Raw genomic sequence first — 16,724 nt, forward strand, 5'->3', positions numbered from 1 at the left:
TAGTTTCAATAGATTACTAAGTGTTAGCAGTTGTGGATGACCATAGATGGAATGACATCACAGTGCTTTTTGATTTGTTGAGCTCAACGTTTTAGGGTAGTTTTTCCCTTTCATTTTGATTAGTAGGTCAAGTTCCAGTTGGTAGTTAGACAGGATGTTGTATAGGTGAACCCAACAGCTATCTGGTTATCAGTTATATATAAGTTACAGTTATGCTTACGTGATATTTTGAGATGTGGTGTAAGTCTAGGGTGTATGTCTCCAACAATAGGGTCTTGGTTAGTTGGAAATTCTTAGTGAAGGATCTCAATGTTGCACTCGGTCTGGAGGGTCCAATTAGGGTGTGACAAAAAGGTTTTTACCAATGATAGTGTTTCCAATTTAACAATGGAAAATCCATAACTTATTCAAACATATATCATAATTTATCACAATAATAAATAATCAAATAAATAATCAAGGAAGAACAATTATAAACTCCATGAACGTAGGTTGCATAGCACAACCGAATCACGTGAATAACGGTTTCTCTCTCTCTCACACCCTAGCCATGCATGGGTTCCAATAATTCGAAATCAGTGATTTAGTCGTTGTACGTAGTTGACTCCTATAATCGTGTACCATTGTAGTTGATTCCCATAATCGTCTACCATTAACGCTTTTGCTATATTGTTTCTTTCTTTTAATATTTCTTGTGCAGCAATTTCAATATATATTGACTAATAACTCCAAGAAATCACAGATTTTAGAAAATCTTTACTTACTCTATTTTAGTTTATATGAGATGTATCACAACAATAAATAATCATGGAAGAACAATTATTATCTCCGTGAATGTAGGTCGCATAGCACAACCGAACCACGTGAATAATTGTTTCTCTCTCTCTCTTACTCACCCTAGCCATGCATGGCTTCCAATAATTAGAAATCAGTGATTTAGTTGATTGTAGTTGATTCCTATAATCGTCTACAATTATAGTTGACTCCCATAATCATCTACCATTAATGTTTTTGCTATATTGTTTATTTCTTTTGATAATTCTTGTGATTCCACGTATATTGACTAATAACTTCAAGAAATCACAGATTTTATAAAAGCTTTACTTGCTCTATTTCAGTTTATAAGTCTTTAGCTGATTCCCTCCCCACCCCCCCCACCAAAAAAAAAAAAATTGTTAACATTCCCTATACCAATTTATGTTCTTGAACTTTGCACAAATGGTGAGATAGCTAAATCTATTAAGGTTTCATCATATGAAGAAAAGTAATGACCAAGAGACCAGTTTTTTTGCAATTGAATGACCAGATTATAAGTACTTCAGTTGCTTATAGTCCCATTGCAACAAAAAGCTCTGGAAAATGCTAAACATATATTACTAGTCCATTAATAGTCAAGAAGAACCACGAAACAAAACACAATGTGGTGCATATATAAGAAAATGTTGTGATGGATGAAAAGCAAAACTAGAAATATATAACAGTCTAATACATGATAAATTACAAAATAAAAATCTTTTGATGTGGCAATGCCATGACCAACAAATGCCCTTGGATGCACTAGTATAGAGGGGGGATCTAATTCACATTGAAGGAACTAAAAGAGGTAGTACAAACCTAAAAATCACCCTAGTACTAGTACTAAGAAAAAACATGCATAGTTTAAGCCTTGTATCTAGTATGATTTCAAATAGAATTGATTGAACAGTAAGGATTCACGTAGCAGCTCCTGTTTAGTACTTGGGATGAGGCTGTGTACGGAAACCATAGATTACATGTGCTTACAGTCCTAGATAATTTAGAAGTGATCATAGTCCTTGACAAGATATGGTTAATGCATGTAAAAAATGATAGAGACTCGATATATGGTTACATAATAGCTGATAGCATATACCAAATAAGCTTTCCAAATCAAAAAATGCATCCAAAAGACATTCACAATTGAGGCTATCTCCTCTCTCTTTTTCATCTTGGTAAAAATCTATGAACATTGAGAAATGCATGGAAGGATTAAGAAAAGAAAAACAGGGGGTTCCAAGAAGAATATTAGATAGATTCTCAGTAGACCAAGAGTTTAGATGAATTTCAATTATTTGCGGAAACATATCGATTGGTAGAACCCTTGATAAAAGAAAGAGATGCCGTGTATGAATCACTCACATATTCTTCTGAATTATATGTATCCGCAGGATTAATTTGGAAAACTGGTAGGGATATGCAAGAACAAAGAATTTTTATTGGAAACATTCCTCTAATAACATTCCTCTAATAGACCAAGAGTTCAGCAAGGAGAAGACCTAAATTGTATATAACGCACAATAATGTAAAAAGAGAGAAGAACAAGTACAAAGTTCATGTACATAACATATCCTATTCTCTCTAGAAAATATCAAGCAAGCAACTAGTCTTGTTTATAGCAATTACATACATCATCACATCATCTACCGAATATTAGGTACTAACCATGCTAGTGGTGGCTTGATTCTTTGTGAAGCGCAAGAGAAAAACTTAACAAATCTCCCTTCTGCAAGATCAAAAACACAAAGATTTTGATGAGCCACATTAGCATCACCTTCCAAATATCCCTCCCAGAAGTATTCACCAAAGTAGATGGAGTTCTCTCTACACTCAGGATAATCTCGAGCTGATAAAGAAACTGCAAAATTACACCCCATGAACAACACACGATCATGTAAGCTTTCAACTCGAACCCAAGTCTGGCTACTTTGATCAAGCTTGCAAACAACACAATTAGCTGAAACAAAATCATTACGAGTTCCCTCAATCTCTCGAAACTGAAGAACAACCTGTAGAAGATCTCCTGAAGATTCCGCCAAGTATCTTTTCCTAACAAACCAATTCCCATATGGCATGAAGTCTCGAACTGAAAACGTCTGTAATATAGGGGCAACCTTTAGTTTCTTATTAGGAACAAGGTCATTGACATCCCAAGCCACAATATCTCCATAATGATGAAGCACATACAGTAACCCATTAGAACACATTATATCCTCAAAAGTGTTTTGCTCCCTTTTTGGAGCTAAATGAGTCCATGAATTTGCTCCTGCTTTACAAAAAGCCAATCCTGTGAACCCAATTGCAACAACTACATAATTCTTGTCAACCTTAGGATCTGCAGTAAGAATGGCCTTACTCATAAGTACAACTTTCAGTCTAGCGGCAGAGATTGAATATACACGATCAGGGTCGTGTCGACGAATTAGATAACGACCAATCTCACCGGAAGGTTTAAGGCCATCAACCTCTAATACGTCAGGGAATGTCACAGTAGATGGGAGATGGATTATTGCACCAGAAAAAGGGTTCATGAGATGAGCATGGCAAGATCCATCAAGAATTATAAGCCAACCGAAGCAACAACCAACACATCTACTGTGTTGGATCTCTTTTGAGAGCTTGATCTGGTAGACCCTGTTTTCTATGAGATTAAGGAACTTACGGGTTTCCTTTCCCTCTTGGCCTGCTTTGTAAGGAAGCATTAGCCATGGAAGTTGAGTTGCTGGTGCGTATGATCTGTCGAATGCAACGGAATTCCATGTAGTGCAAACAGAGCCAAAACTCATGTTGTCAACCACGTTCGGGAGACGTTGCAGGATCAGACCTAGAATTTCCTTCGGGAGTGTAGACCAGTCTACTCTACGGGGAGCCATGAAAGAGTTTGGAAGAGGATTCTGCAGCAAATCTGCACCTGTGAACTCAGCTATTGAGATTTTATTGATTTCAAATACACTCTGCTGAGATTTTATAGATTTCAAATACACTCTTAGTTGTCTCTTTGACCATATCTGTATCTTCTGAGTTATATCTTTACTGTCATTTACTTACTTTGCATTTATACCTATTATATACCATTTTGGGCATCATATATTTATGGAAAGAAAGTAAGATACTATGGGCTCTCACATTTAAGTTGGCCTGTAAGAGCACGCAAATTATCTGAGCTTTTTTTTTTTTGGTAATAAAATTATCTGAACTTTGTATGAGTCAAAATGATGATACGACTCAATTCTTTTCTTATTTTATCAAATTTGATAAAAAGCAGTGGATAGGGAGAGTTTTTTTCTTTTTTTTTTTGGTAACTGAAATTTTAGGTGAATTCTACGGCAAGAGTGATTCATTTCCCAATAAATCACATTAAATATATGGGATTTTTGCAATAAATGCCAAACCATTAAGAGATACAGGGCCGTTAAATCAAGATCTCGGTCAAGATGAGTTCGATCTCAATAAAATTTCGACCGTTGATTTTTCATAAATCCTATGGCTGGACTTTAATATCAGTGCGCCGCAACCTTCAACCAAATTAGTCTAGTTATGCTTTCCGGAGCTACAGTTGGAGTGTTGGCATGTTCGTTATTTTATATTGCAGAAGTAATGGGTCACCCTGTTGCTAGTTGGAGTGTTGGCATGTTTGTTATTTTATATTGCAGAAGCAATGGGTCACCCTGTTGCTATGGATAATCAAACAACACAAGGAATGTTTGGTAATTTTGCTCAAATACTCCTTGAAGTTGAGAAGAAAAGTGAGTGTGTGATTGAAGTTTTCATGAGCGCAGTGAGCCTAGTTCTAGGAGATGTTTAGTTTCAGGAGGTTTGGCCACTCTGCTGCTCAATGCACCTTCAAAAAACATCCATTAATGGAGGACAAGCATCCATAGGTGAAGAAGGAGAATCCAACAAATTCAGTGGAGAGTGAGAGAGTTGAGGTCGTTGAGTCAGAGAATTCTTCTTTAGATGATACTTGCTAGGGCTACAACAGGGCCGGGCTAGGTCGGGCTTTTGTAATCCGAAGCCCAACCCTATATGTTCTAATCTGAGCCAATTCATGCCCTGACCCTAATTCAAGGCCAATGATTATTGTCCCTAGCCCTACGCCCTACAAGGCCAAGCTAAGCAATTCCCTCCTTGATTGGCTTTAATTGGGCCAATTCAGAATGGGTTGGCCCTGACCCTAAACCTAACCCTGACCCTGATTTGCCCTGATTGGCCTTATCTCTAGCCCTGTTCCCTAGCCTTAATTGGTCCTATCCTTGGACCTAAAATATCAAATGTAAATTCATATATATATATATATATATATATAAGTATCACAAATAGACTAAAAATAAAATTCATAAAAATATAAGATTATTCAAGCTCCTACAAAATGATAAAATAGTCAATAAGTTGATAGTGTTGTTTTGAACATAAATAAATTCACACTCCATAATTTTATATTGAGCTATGAAAGTCTCCCATTGCTTTGGTGATAGAAATTGAAAACCTTTCCCATTGCTTTAGTGATGGAAATTGAAAACCTTTCCCATTGTTTTAGTGATGGAAATTGAAAAACTCTACTATTGCTTTGTATTCAATTTGTATTTATATCCATTTAGATTGTAGAGAATAGTGAAATCCAAATTTCTAGGGTTTTCTAATTTCTATTTGACGAAAATTAGGATTATTATATGTAAGCTCGAAGGGAAAAAGAAAATGACTTATCTCGATTCTCAATTTCTAAGATAGTGGCCAAACTGCACTTGAGTCTGTCTTTTCCCCAAGTTCCTCTCCCCCCCTTTTTTGTTCTATTTTCTACTAAGGTTTTTCTCTAGTGGCAAAGAGTTAAAATTATTCATGAAAGAGAACGAGTAGAGAGAAGAATTGTAATTAAATTTACACATATTTGAAAGTCAAGTCAATTGTAGAGAAGGTCACAGTGTCACACAAACTCTTTTTGTAAACTTAGAAACATTAGAAATTCAGAATTCAAAAGGGATCTGATAAAATGAAAAGTTTATCTTCAAAGTCAAGACTTAAGCCGTAGGTAAGTATGTTTTCATTCATAACTATTCGATAAATTGATATCATTATTCAACAAAAAAATCCATATTCAAAACCTTGTTAACAAGTAAATCAACAAAATTTAGTATTGATATTTTTTTGATATATTTACAATTACAACTATCCATCCTTAATAAGTTTTTGGAAATATCACATTGGAGGCAAAAGAAAGATGTCAATATTCATGATGAGAAGTTGGGGTGTAGATTTATTAGATATTAATTCTCTATATACTAGTTTTTATTATTTATAGTATATTATCTGGCCTTAGTCCCATAAAAAAGAAGTCAATGTTTTTTGGGAACTAAAAATGACTTAGTTCAAAAAATAAAAATAAAAACTTTAAAAATAATATAAAAAGTGTACTCATAGTGTAATATGATCAAAATGATTGAGGGTCAAAACCAAGACTTAGTTATATCAATGTTAATATGAAGATTAGGGTAAAAATCTAGTACATGATTAAGGTCAAATTAACATTAAGAGTAGAGCCAAAATTAGGGTCAGGATCAGGGCCAAAATTAGATGGATGCTTACTACATTGGTAATGAGGTTATAATTTATTTTTATTTAATTTTCTACATAACATTATCAAGTTTTTAGAATTTGACAGGTGTCAAGTATCCACCCATGTGGATTAGAATTAATTCCTCTCCATGTGGGTGGAAGGTCCAGACTCAAATCATGGACCTAGATCAAGGCTAGGATCAACACCAATATCAAGGCCAAGATCAAGGCTAGAATCAGGGCCAAAATCAAGGCCAAAATCAAGGCCAAGAATTAATTCCTCTCCATGTGGGTGGAAGGTCCAAACTCAATGGGCCTAGATTAGGGCCAGAATCAGGGCCAAGATCAGGGCTAGAATCAACACCAATATCAGGGCCCAAATCAAGGCCAAAATCAGGGCCTAGGTCAAGGTATAAAATCAGGGATGGGCCGGGCGGTCCAGAGAGTAATCCCATGCCCGCCCTTGGCCCTAGTTTAGGGCCAAAATATTTTGGCCCTAACCCGCCCATAGGGCTAAAATATTTAGCCCAAGCACTATTCGGGCTCAGGGCGGGTCAAGGCCGCCAGGGCCAAACTTGCACCCCTAATTACTTACTGGTTCGGTGGATAAGGTAGTCGGGACTCCTAATTGTCTCTCTCCTTTGATGCTCTGAGGTCATGGATGATCTTGGGTCCCATGAGGAAGAGCTGGATCAGGATGTCAAGTCTAGATTTCCAATATTCGAAAATTCTGAGAATTTAGAAATTGAAAAATAAAATTCACAAGGAAGGGCCCACTCCCAACTGAATGCAAAACAGCAGGACTCTCACAAGGACTTTTCCACAAAGCCTCAGATGGGGCCCACCTAGGAGAATCTTTGGGCATGGAGGGTGCTTTTTGGTTGTAGAGTTGCAGAGGATGCCAATCCAAGGGGGGAAGTAATTCAGCCACTAAGAGCTCAGTTTGCACATAGAAGGCGCCTGAGGTAGGACCTGGTCTTGTAACTCATTCCCAGAAGATTGGGGTCAGTCAAGATCTAAAACCAACAGCCCATGCAGGGAAAACTAGCTCAGTTTATGGGAGGGGTAGAAACAAAGTAAGCAACCCATTGAGCCCACCCACATACCTTTGAGTACTGACTTGGTGAATGGCCGTTTGGAGGTGTCTCTCACTGAGATGGAGCAACTGGACCAGCTTGCTCATGTAGTGGGAGGTTGAAAAAAGGAAAGGCAAGGTACCCCACCCGTTGAGCAAGTACCAAATTTCTTTGAGTTTGTTATGAAAGTGTTATTTTGAAATATTAGAGACATGAAAAAGAAGGCTACTAGTAGGGCCTTAATTCTTTGCTTCTGATATGGAGAGTTTATGATCAGACCGGGTTCATACCTGGTCCGACCCTCGACCCCGGTCGAGACGGAGAAAACTGAATCGCTCCCGAGCGAACCGGATCCAGAAGTTGGCTTGCTGAAGAAGAAAACTTATTCGGCTACAAGCGTGCCCTAATCTTACTTATGGATTAGGGTAATCACCCTGATGATGGCAAACTCAAACTGACGGCTGCGGATAATCATTATCAAAGGGATAACTATCGCATAACCTAACGATTATCTCAGGAGTCCTCTACTAGCCCAAACTAGTAGAAGTCTATCGCTCAACGGATCTCACTGATGAAATCCAACGACTACCCGAAGAAAGCTCAAGTGCATCCAACGAAGGAGATTCGAAGGTACACTCTATATAAACCTCACTACCATACAAGGTGAGGGACGGATCAATCGATCAAAAAGAATACTATCTGAGACTCAGGTTCAGATACATACTGATAGACCTAGACTATCAGCGATCTGCTATCTAGATCACCTTTCCCGTTTCTTCATTCATTAGCTCTATGCTTCTAGCAGAGCCGTTTGTGATTAAGTTCATCAACTGACTTAGCCTTTGGAGGTGGACTCCCGACCCCAGCGGTCGGGCCACATCTGACGCTTTCGTTTTGCAAGACATCACGTGGAGATCCAAGGGCTGAGCAGATTTTGGACGCATCATTTGGCGCCGTCTGTGGGAATGACTTGAAAAGCCATGGTGACTAGATCAGCAGCCGCAGCAGCCACTGCACAACGCAATTCCGGTGTTCAAATACCTGGAGTGAATAATCCAGATATTCCCCAGGAAAGCCAAAATCCTATCGAAGTGGATGATGGCCAGGGAGGACGTAATCCTCCTCCTGATACAATCCAAGATCAATTGGATCAGGTAAAGATTTAACTCTTGGAGGTGAGCCAAGCACTCCGCGTGCTCACCAGACGAGTGGTTCTACCACAAGAGCCTGATCAACGCGATTCAGGGAGACGTGCATTGCCACGTGACCAGAGAATGGCTGAAGACCGGAATGTTGATCAGAATTTCCGTGAAGGAGACCGAGGACTTCGGAGGATCGATGATCAACCGAGGCGAGGCGATCGGTTCGACAGACCGCAAGAGAGTACAACTGATTCAAATACAAGGTTGGATACGGGGGTAAGAACTCACTCACCCATCGTCGAAGAACCGTTCGTGATGATCGAGCAGTTCGTGACGAGAGGAATGTTCGGGAAGGACGGGCTGTTCGTGATGATCGAGTAGCACGGGATGATCGTGTTAATCGAGGTCGTGATCATATTGCTGAAGATCACCCGACCCAGATTGGTCAAGAATTGGCCAACATCAATGAGAAATTAGGGCGAGTTGGCTAAGGGAAGAATAATCGAGGATATTTACTCGGTCATTCGGAAGACTCCTTTTGCTTGAGCCAATTGCGGGATATCGGTTTCCCCATAACTTCCGTTTGCCTACCTTCTCAACATTCGATGGCTCCGGAGATCCAACAGCTCACATCGGCTATTACCAACGAGACCATGGCAATTTCGGTAATTCTCGATGAAATTTTATGCGGGTTTTTGGTTCATCTCTAATCGGAGCAAGCACAAAAGTGGTTTTCTAACCTCCCCTCCGGGAAGGATCGTAAACTTTGACAAATTGGCTCGCCAATTCATAGGATGATTCCAGAGTGGGATACGAGTCAAGAAAACGGAGGAAACCTTGTTTACCTGTCAAACAAGGAAAGAACGAATCAATCGAGAGTTTCGAAAAGATTCAACAAAGTGACGATGGAGATAGAAAACTTGGATGAACAAGTAGCCGTAACCGCTCTATTCACAGGACTCACTAATCGGAAACTCCTGGAGTTATTACTACGGGATATACCCACGACTTATGCTTGAGTTGGTACAGGAGATGCCGAAGCGGCTGAAGTCATGGAGATTCTAGATGCGCGCCAAGGAGATAATAAAGTCTCCAATAAGGAACAAAAGGCTCCCGAGCGAAGCGAAGCCAAAGAAGAATGTTCGCGATCGGGTTGGAAAATCCCAGCCTTGGCGCCAAATATCCCCCGGCAGAAGTGAGTACACTCCATTGAATGCTCCTCGGGCTGATACTTTGAATATCCTCAAAAGAAAAAATATTTTGAAGTGGCCGCCTAAAATTCTTTTGAAACCCGGAGAGCGACGGGATCGGGAAAAGTATTGCCAATTCCACAAGGACTATGGTCATTATACTAATGACTGTCGTCATCCGAAGGCGGATATTGAGAGATTGATATCTCGGGGACATCCGTCCGGTTTGTTAGCGGGGAGAAGGGAGGAGCCACGTGGGCCATGTGCGGCTGCTCCAAAAAGGGATCGTTCGGTTAGTTCAGAACGATCGAGGGAGGCCCCGAAGTCTAAAAAAGGCAAGGAGGTGATTGAAGCTGCTACTCGGTCACCGATCCTTACCATCTTCGGTGGACCAGAGCCCGAATCATTCCGGAGTCTGAAAACAAAATCCAAATTTGTTGGAGCCGGAGAGGCGCAGAAGCAGAAAAAGCTGAATGGTGAAGATTCTATCACCTTTAGCGAAGAAGACGAAAGAGACGTTTGTTTACCTCATGATGATGCTATAGTCATCAAGGTAGAGATTGCACGGCGGGAAGTGCATAGAGTTTTGATTGATACGGGGTCTGCAGACTGACCTAATTTCCTACGAAGTGTATCAAAAATTGAAGGTGGATCAGGACTTGATGAAACCTTCATCTACACACCTATATGGCTTTGCAGGGTCATCTGCAGTAGCGGAAGGATCGGTTCAGTTGGATTTATCCATTGGAAGTTTTCCTAAGGAAACAACTGTCCGAATCAATTTTTCGGTGGTTCGAGAACTACCAGCCTATGATATGATTCTCGGGCGACCATCTTTATCCAAGATAGGTGCTATTGTTTCGACAAAACACCTGAAGATAAAATTCCCGACTGATATGGGAATTGGTCAAGTCTCCTCTGATCAGAAGATCTCTCGGCAGTGTTATGTTGCCTATTTAAAAGACAAGGAGGGTCCGAGGAAGGTTACTGCCCTCCCCATAGAAGTTCGAGATGATCGGGAAGAGACAAAGATGCAAAGGCCCTAACCAATGGAGAAATCGGAGCAAATCCAGTCGTGTACCGAAGATGAGAAAAAGATTACTTATATCGGGTCCGAACAATGGAAGAGTTTAAAGATGAGTTGAAGTTTTTTCTTCAACGAGAATAAAGATGTATTCGCATGGTCTGCTGAGGACATGCTCGGGATCGATCGGGCCATTGCAGAGCACAAACTCGGATAGACCCTAAGGCGAAACCAAGTGATACGAAAAAAGAAGAAATTTCTCTATTGAAAAGTATGAAGCCGTTCGGAGCGAAGTTGAAAAACTTAAGAATTCTGGTTTCATAGAACCAATCGAGTGCCCAACTTGGTTGGCCAACGTGGTGATGGTGAAAAAGGCGAACGGGAAGTGGAGGATGTGTACAGACTACACAGATCTAAACAAAGCTTGCCCAAAAGATTGCTACCCGTTGCCTCGGATTGACCTCTTGATAGATGCGACTGCAGGATATGAAACTTTAAGTAAAGTTTCATGGATGCCTACTCAAAGTATAATCAAATCCTTATGAATAAGGAGGATGAGAAGTATACGGCTTTCATGACTGATCGTGAGAGCTATTATTACAAGGTCATGCCTTTTGGCCTAAAAAATGCAGGAGCAACATATCAGAGGGCCGTCAACAAGATTTTCAAAGAGCTGATAGGAAAGAATGTTGAAGCATATGTTGACGATATGCTGGTGAAAAGCTTTACAAAAGCAAATCACATTGCAGATTTGATCGAGGTTTTCTCGATCGAGGAAGCATCAAATGAAGTTGAACCCGAAAAATGTGCCTTTGGAGTCTCCTCGGGCAAATTTTTGGGTTTCATGGTATCACAGAGGGGAATTGAGGCTAATCCTGCCAAAATACAAGCTCTGATTGATATGGAGGCTCCCAAAACCGTTCGGGATGTACAATGTTTGACAGGGAGAGTTGCTGCTTTAAATCGATTTATCTCCAAGTCTGGAGAAAAATGTTTGCCTTTTTTCAAGGCACTTAAAGACCTGAAGGGCAATAAGGAAGCAAAGTGGACTGAAGAGTGCCAGAAAGCTTTTGAGGAATTAAAAGAAGCACTTGGACAACCACCGATCCTGTCCAGGCTAGAGAAGGGGGAAATATTACAGCTATATCTAGCGACATCCCTTTCGGCGGTCGGTGCGGTACTTGTTCGGGAGAAAGATAAGAAACAGTGGCCGATCTACTATGTAAGCCACGTGTTGCTAGATGCGGAGACGAGATATTCGCAGATTGAGAAGCGAGCTCGGCTCTCATGATGGCCGCCAGGAAGCTAAGGCCATATTTCGAAGCTCATCCAATTGAGGTATTTACAACTTTTCCTCTTAGTAAAGTTCTTAACAAACCTGATTTGTCCGGAAGGATGGTATCCTGGTCGGTTGAGCTCAGCGAGTTCCAAGTGAGCTTTAAGCCCGAAATGCAATCAAAGCTCGGGCATTAGCCGACTTTGTAGTAGAAACTACTGCACCGTGGAACCCACCATTGAGGATCCCATTATACCAACCACTTGGGAGGTATATGTGGATGGTTCGAGTAATAAAGATGGAGCAGTGCGCTGGAATTCTATTAAAAAGTCCAGCAGGATTTATTATTCGATATGCTTTGAGATTCGCATTTGATGCAAGTAATAACGAAGCGGAATATGAAGCCCGATAGCGGGACTTCGGTTGTCAAAAGCATTAGCTATTGCAGATGTTACTATTTATAGTGACTCTCGGCTTATAGTCAACCAAGTCCGGGGGAGTATGGCATTAAAGAACCACGCTTGCAAAAATATCGGGAGATAGTGCGGGCATTTCAAAACCAATTTTTGAATTTGAAGATATCTCGATTTCGAGGAATGAAAATTTAGTGGCGATGAGCTATCCCGACTAGCCAATGCCAAGGAAAAGAATCTAGACCCTTCGGTCTACATTGAAGAGATAACTTTTCCAAGTTATCATGAGAAAGAAATTTCTTATATTGAAGCGAACGTTCTTTGGATGGATCCAATAATCGAGTATCTAAGGGATGACAAGTCACCCGAGGATCCAAAGAGAGGCAAGGTTGATCAAGATTTGATCAGCTAGATTTGTCATTCGAATGGGAGACTATACAAAAGATCTTATGCTGGACCCCTTATGAGATGTATAGGCCCCGAAGGAGCAAAATCAGCTTTGGCTGAGGTTCATGAAGGAATTTGTGGCGCTCACATGGGTGGCGAGCCCTGGCCCACAAAATTCTAAGACTTGGGTAATATTGGCCTAAGGTCCAAGAGGCTGCTATGGACTACGTTCGTCGATGTAGTAACTTGTCAAATTCATGCTACGATGTATCGAAGAGCCCGGTGGAAACTATGACTTCAATTCTAAATCCCATTCCCTTTGCAATGTGGGGAATTGATATCATGGGCAAATTCACCAAGGCATCAAAGCGGATGGGAATATCCGATAGTAGCAATTGATTACTTCACAAAATGGGTAGAAGCCGATTGCACGGCGACAATTACCGAGAGAAAAGTGGAGAAATTTGTGCTTGAATCAATCATATATCGCTTTGGGATTCCAAATGGTACTCGGTTCGATTGTCCACAATTTGAGCAATTACTGTGGAACATATATGATCGAGCATCGTATGTCCTCGGTGGCATACCCCCAAAGCAATGGCCAGGTAGAGGTTACTAACCGAACGCTACTGGAAGGAATAAAGAGAAGACTCGAAGCCGACAAAGCTTCTTGGGTCGAAGAACTACATAATGTACTTGTGGGCTTATAGAACTACGGTTCGAACACCTACAGGAGAAACTCCATTCAGGTTGGCATATGGATCCGAAGCATTGGCACCTGTGGAGATAATGGCAGGGACGTTACGGGATCGTGAGTTCGAGGAAAAAGCAAATGAACAAGGACTGCTTGATAGTCTTGATTTGTTGGACGAAGTTTAGGCAAAGGCAATAGCACGAACTCAACATTATCAAAGAAGGATAGCGTCTCATTATAATACTCGAGTGAAGAATCGTCGGTACTTAGCCGGAGATTTGGTGTTGAGAAACACCCTAGCTTCCGACCCGCGTCACCAAAGAAAGTTGGACCCTTCCTGGGAAGGACCTTATATGGTTGTGAAACCGGTCGGTTCAGGAGCTTACAGGCTGAAGAACATCGATTCCCAGAAGGAGTTGGATCGTTCGTGGAATGCTAGGCATCTCAAAAAGTTTTATCCTTGAGGATGATTTCAATTTTGTTCGCGATGTAATCATTTTGCATCATACACCACATTCAAGAACAAGATCCAACTATAAGGCATCGGATGAAAATTCGTATGGGTCCTTCAACACTTCAACACTTATGGAAATTTTTCGAACTTTCTTAAGTCGGGGCATCGGATGAAAATCCGAGTGAGTTCCTTTTGCAAGGCGTCGGTTTGAAACCCGGGTGAGTTCCTTTGAGACTTATTGAATTTTTGAATTATCCTTAAGTATAAGGCATCGGTTTAAAACCCGAGTGAGTTCCTTCTCAGACTTATTGTATTTCTCCGGAAATCCTTAAGTATAAGGCATCGGTTTAAAACCCGAGTGAGTTCCTTCTCAGACTTATTGTATTTCTCCGGAAATCCTTGAGTATAAGGCATCGGTTTAAAACCCAAGTGAGTTCCTTCTCAGACTTATTGTATTTCTCCAGAAATCCTTAAGTATAAGGCATCGGTTTAAAACCCGAGTGAGTTCCTTCTCAGACTAATTGTATTTCTCCGGAAATCCTTAAGTAAAGGCATTGTTTCAGACAACTAAGACCTAATACAACGGCGATTCAAGTGGCTAGCAAAGTTCAAGATAAAGTAATTTTTTATTTCTTCAGAAGATCCAAAGAGGCCAGTATCAAGACAATTACAAGAGCTGGATACAATCTTTGATCAAAAGAAGAAAGTCATTACAGGTGACTGTTAACAAGTTATGCAAGATCGACACGACTTTGCTAGAACAAACATATGAGTCAACCATTGGTGGGGAGTCAAGGAAAAGAAGAGAAGAAATGAGGATTACAAAAATATTTCGGTATGCATAAAATCCTCCGCAATTTCATACTCTTTGTCCAGCTTGTCCAGGAGAAGAATGGTCCTCGACCAAACTCGCATTCAGTACAAGCTCGTCATAATTGACTTCTTCCAGCGGAGAATAAACAAGAGAATCTTCCAGATATTGCATAATATCTGGATCGGAAGGTGGAGGATCAATCTTATCCTTGGTCCAAGTGGGAGGAGGAATACCCGTGTCGGTAAATACTTCAGGATGGCAAACAAGACCGTAGGGAGTCGTATCAAAATGAGGATCTTTCCTTAATATTGATTCCCATACTTCGTTCTCACCATCCCGGTACGCCCTGCAAGTTATAAGCATTCAGCATATCAACAAAAGGCTTACTGTGTAAATACTTGAAGACGCAGGCTCTACGAACATCAGTTGGAAGGGATTCGGGCAAAGGAACGACAGCTTGCCTTTCGGGTAACGTTTCAGATCCTTTGGCTCCGACTTTCCAACTGTTCGCTCCGATCCGCCGGATCTTCTCCCCGGCATCATCCAAGTCCGACCGAAGATGACCAATCATCGAATTTTTTTCTCCCGCCACCTCCCAAGCTAGATTCCGAAGGCAAGCAATCTCAACATCTTTAGCTTCAGAGATTTCCCGAAGCCTAGAAACTTCATTGCTCAACCGACCGAGTCTAGTAACTGGCTTCCACTTGGTTGTGGAAGTTACCGAAGAAGGCTCCTACAAACAACTTCCGAGTTAGCGAAGAGCAAAAAAGTAATTTTTCAGAATCGAGGATAATGAAGAAAGACTTACATCACCAAGTGACTTCGTAAAGACTTTATCCGGAAGTTTGGAAAGAACTGCGCTCTCGAAGTCATTCGAGCAGCGAGACACCATTCCAACGCTCTGTCAAACTCGTTTGACACTAATTCAGGCGAAGGATGAGCAGGATGAACTACACCAAGCAAAGGATGAGCTTCATCACTTGTCACCCGACGGTGCTTCCTAGTGGCAAAATCCTCCAACTCAGAAGGAGAGGAGGAGGATGCCAAACAAGCACTAGAGTTAGAAATAGGAGCAGCACCTGCTGGGACCACACCTTCATCGACGCCAACATAGTTGCCTCGGATGCCCGAAGAGTCTCCTTCGGGGGTGCACCAACAAAGCTCACCAGCAGGAACGCCGGCAGCACCATCGGCAACGGAGTGATCAAGATCTTCCCGGGAAAGACGAGCGATCACTTCGGGCAAAGGAGGCGCGAGGACGGCATCAATAGAAGCTGCAGAAATCTGACTTGAAGATTCACCGCCAGCAGTCGCCTTACGCTTGGACGATTCACTAGCTGAAACCACCGCACTGGCCCCAACCACCACCGACGGAACGCTTTTCTTGCAAGATTTTGCTCTGATAAAGTTCGGGTTGATCTTGGGAGCCACTATGCAAAACAACAACAAAACACAAGCAGTATTAGTACCGAAATAAACGACAGCAAAAGCGGGGAAACCCTAGTTTTCTACGACCCGACAAACCAACAAACTAAACCCCAAGTATAACTACTGTGCAGTTTACTCAAGGGGGAAGTGGGGAAAGAGATGAGTAATCGAAAACTCACTTGTTCGAAATGGATAGAGCTGTCGTTGGAGTATGAGGAATACGGAGAAGGGCCGAAGGACGAAAGGTTGCTTTGGCACTTTAGCAAATCTAACTTGCAGAAGTCAGGATAGATGGAGAGTACCCACGAAGGCTTTAAATAGCCTAAGGTATAAGACGACGGTTGAAGGCTAAGGACAACCGACGACCCAGATCGAAATGACGCTTCGAAATCCGCAAAAAGCAAGATCAACGGTTGAAGGGATGCCACATGGAAACATGTGGAAGCAAGCACCTGATGCAGAGATACCTCCAATCGTCGCA

The 16,724-nt window shown here is 41.3% G+C and overlaps 1 protein-coding gene across 1 annotated transcript; it reads right to left on the bottom strand.

Annotated features, from left to right (window-relative positions):
• Positions 1–2,438: 2,438 nt before the first annotated feature.
• Positions 2,439–3,668, bottom strand: LOC149005563 (F-box protein SKIP23-like). Its single transcript, XM_089135939.1, has one exon. The coding sequence runs from the start codon at positions 3,666–3,668 to the stop codon at positions 2,439–2,441; it is 1,230 nt and encodes a 409-aa protein (XP_088992065.1).
• Between the last annotated feature and the right edge of the window lie 13,056 nt (positions 3,669–16,724).

This window comes from Hakea prostrata, chromosome 9 (genome assembly GCF_041222555.1).
Source record: "Hakea prostrata isolate BN-2017 chromosome 9, UWA_Hpros_2, whole genome shotgun sequence".
Classification (NCBI taxonomy): domain Eukaryota; kingdom Viridiplantae; phylum Streptophyta; class Magnoliopsida; order Proteales; family Proteaceae; genus Hakea; species Hakea prostrata.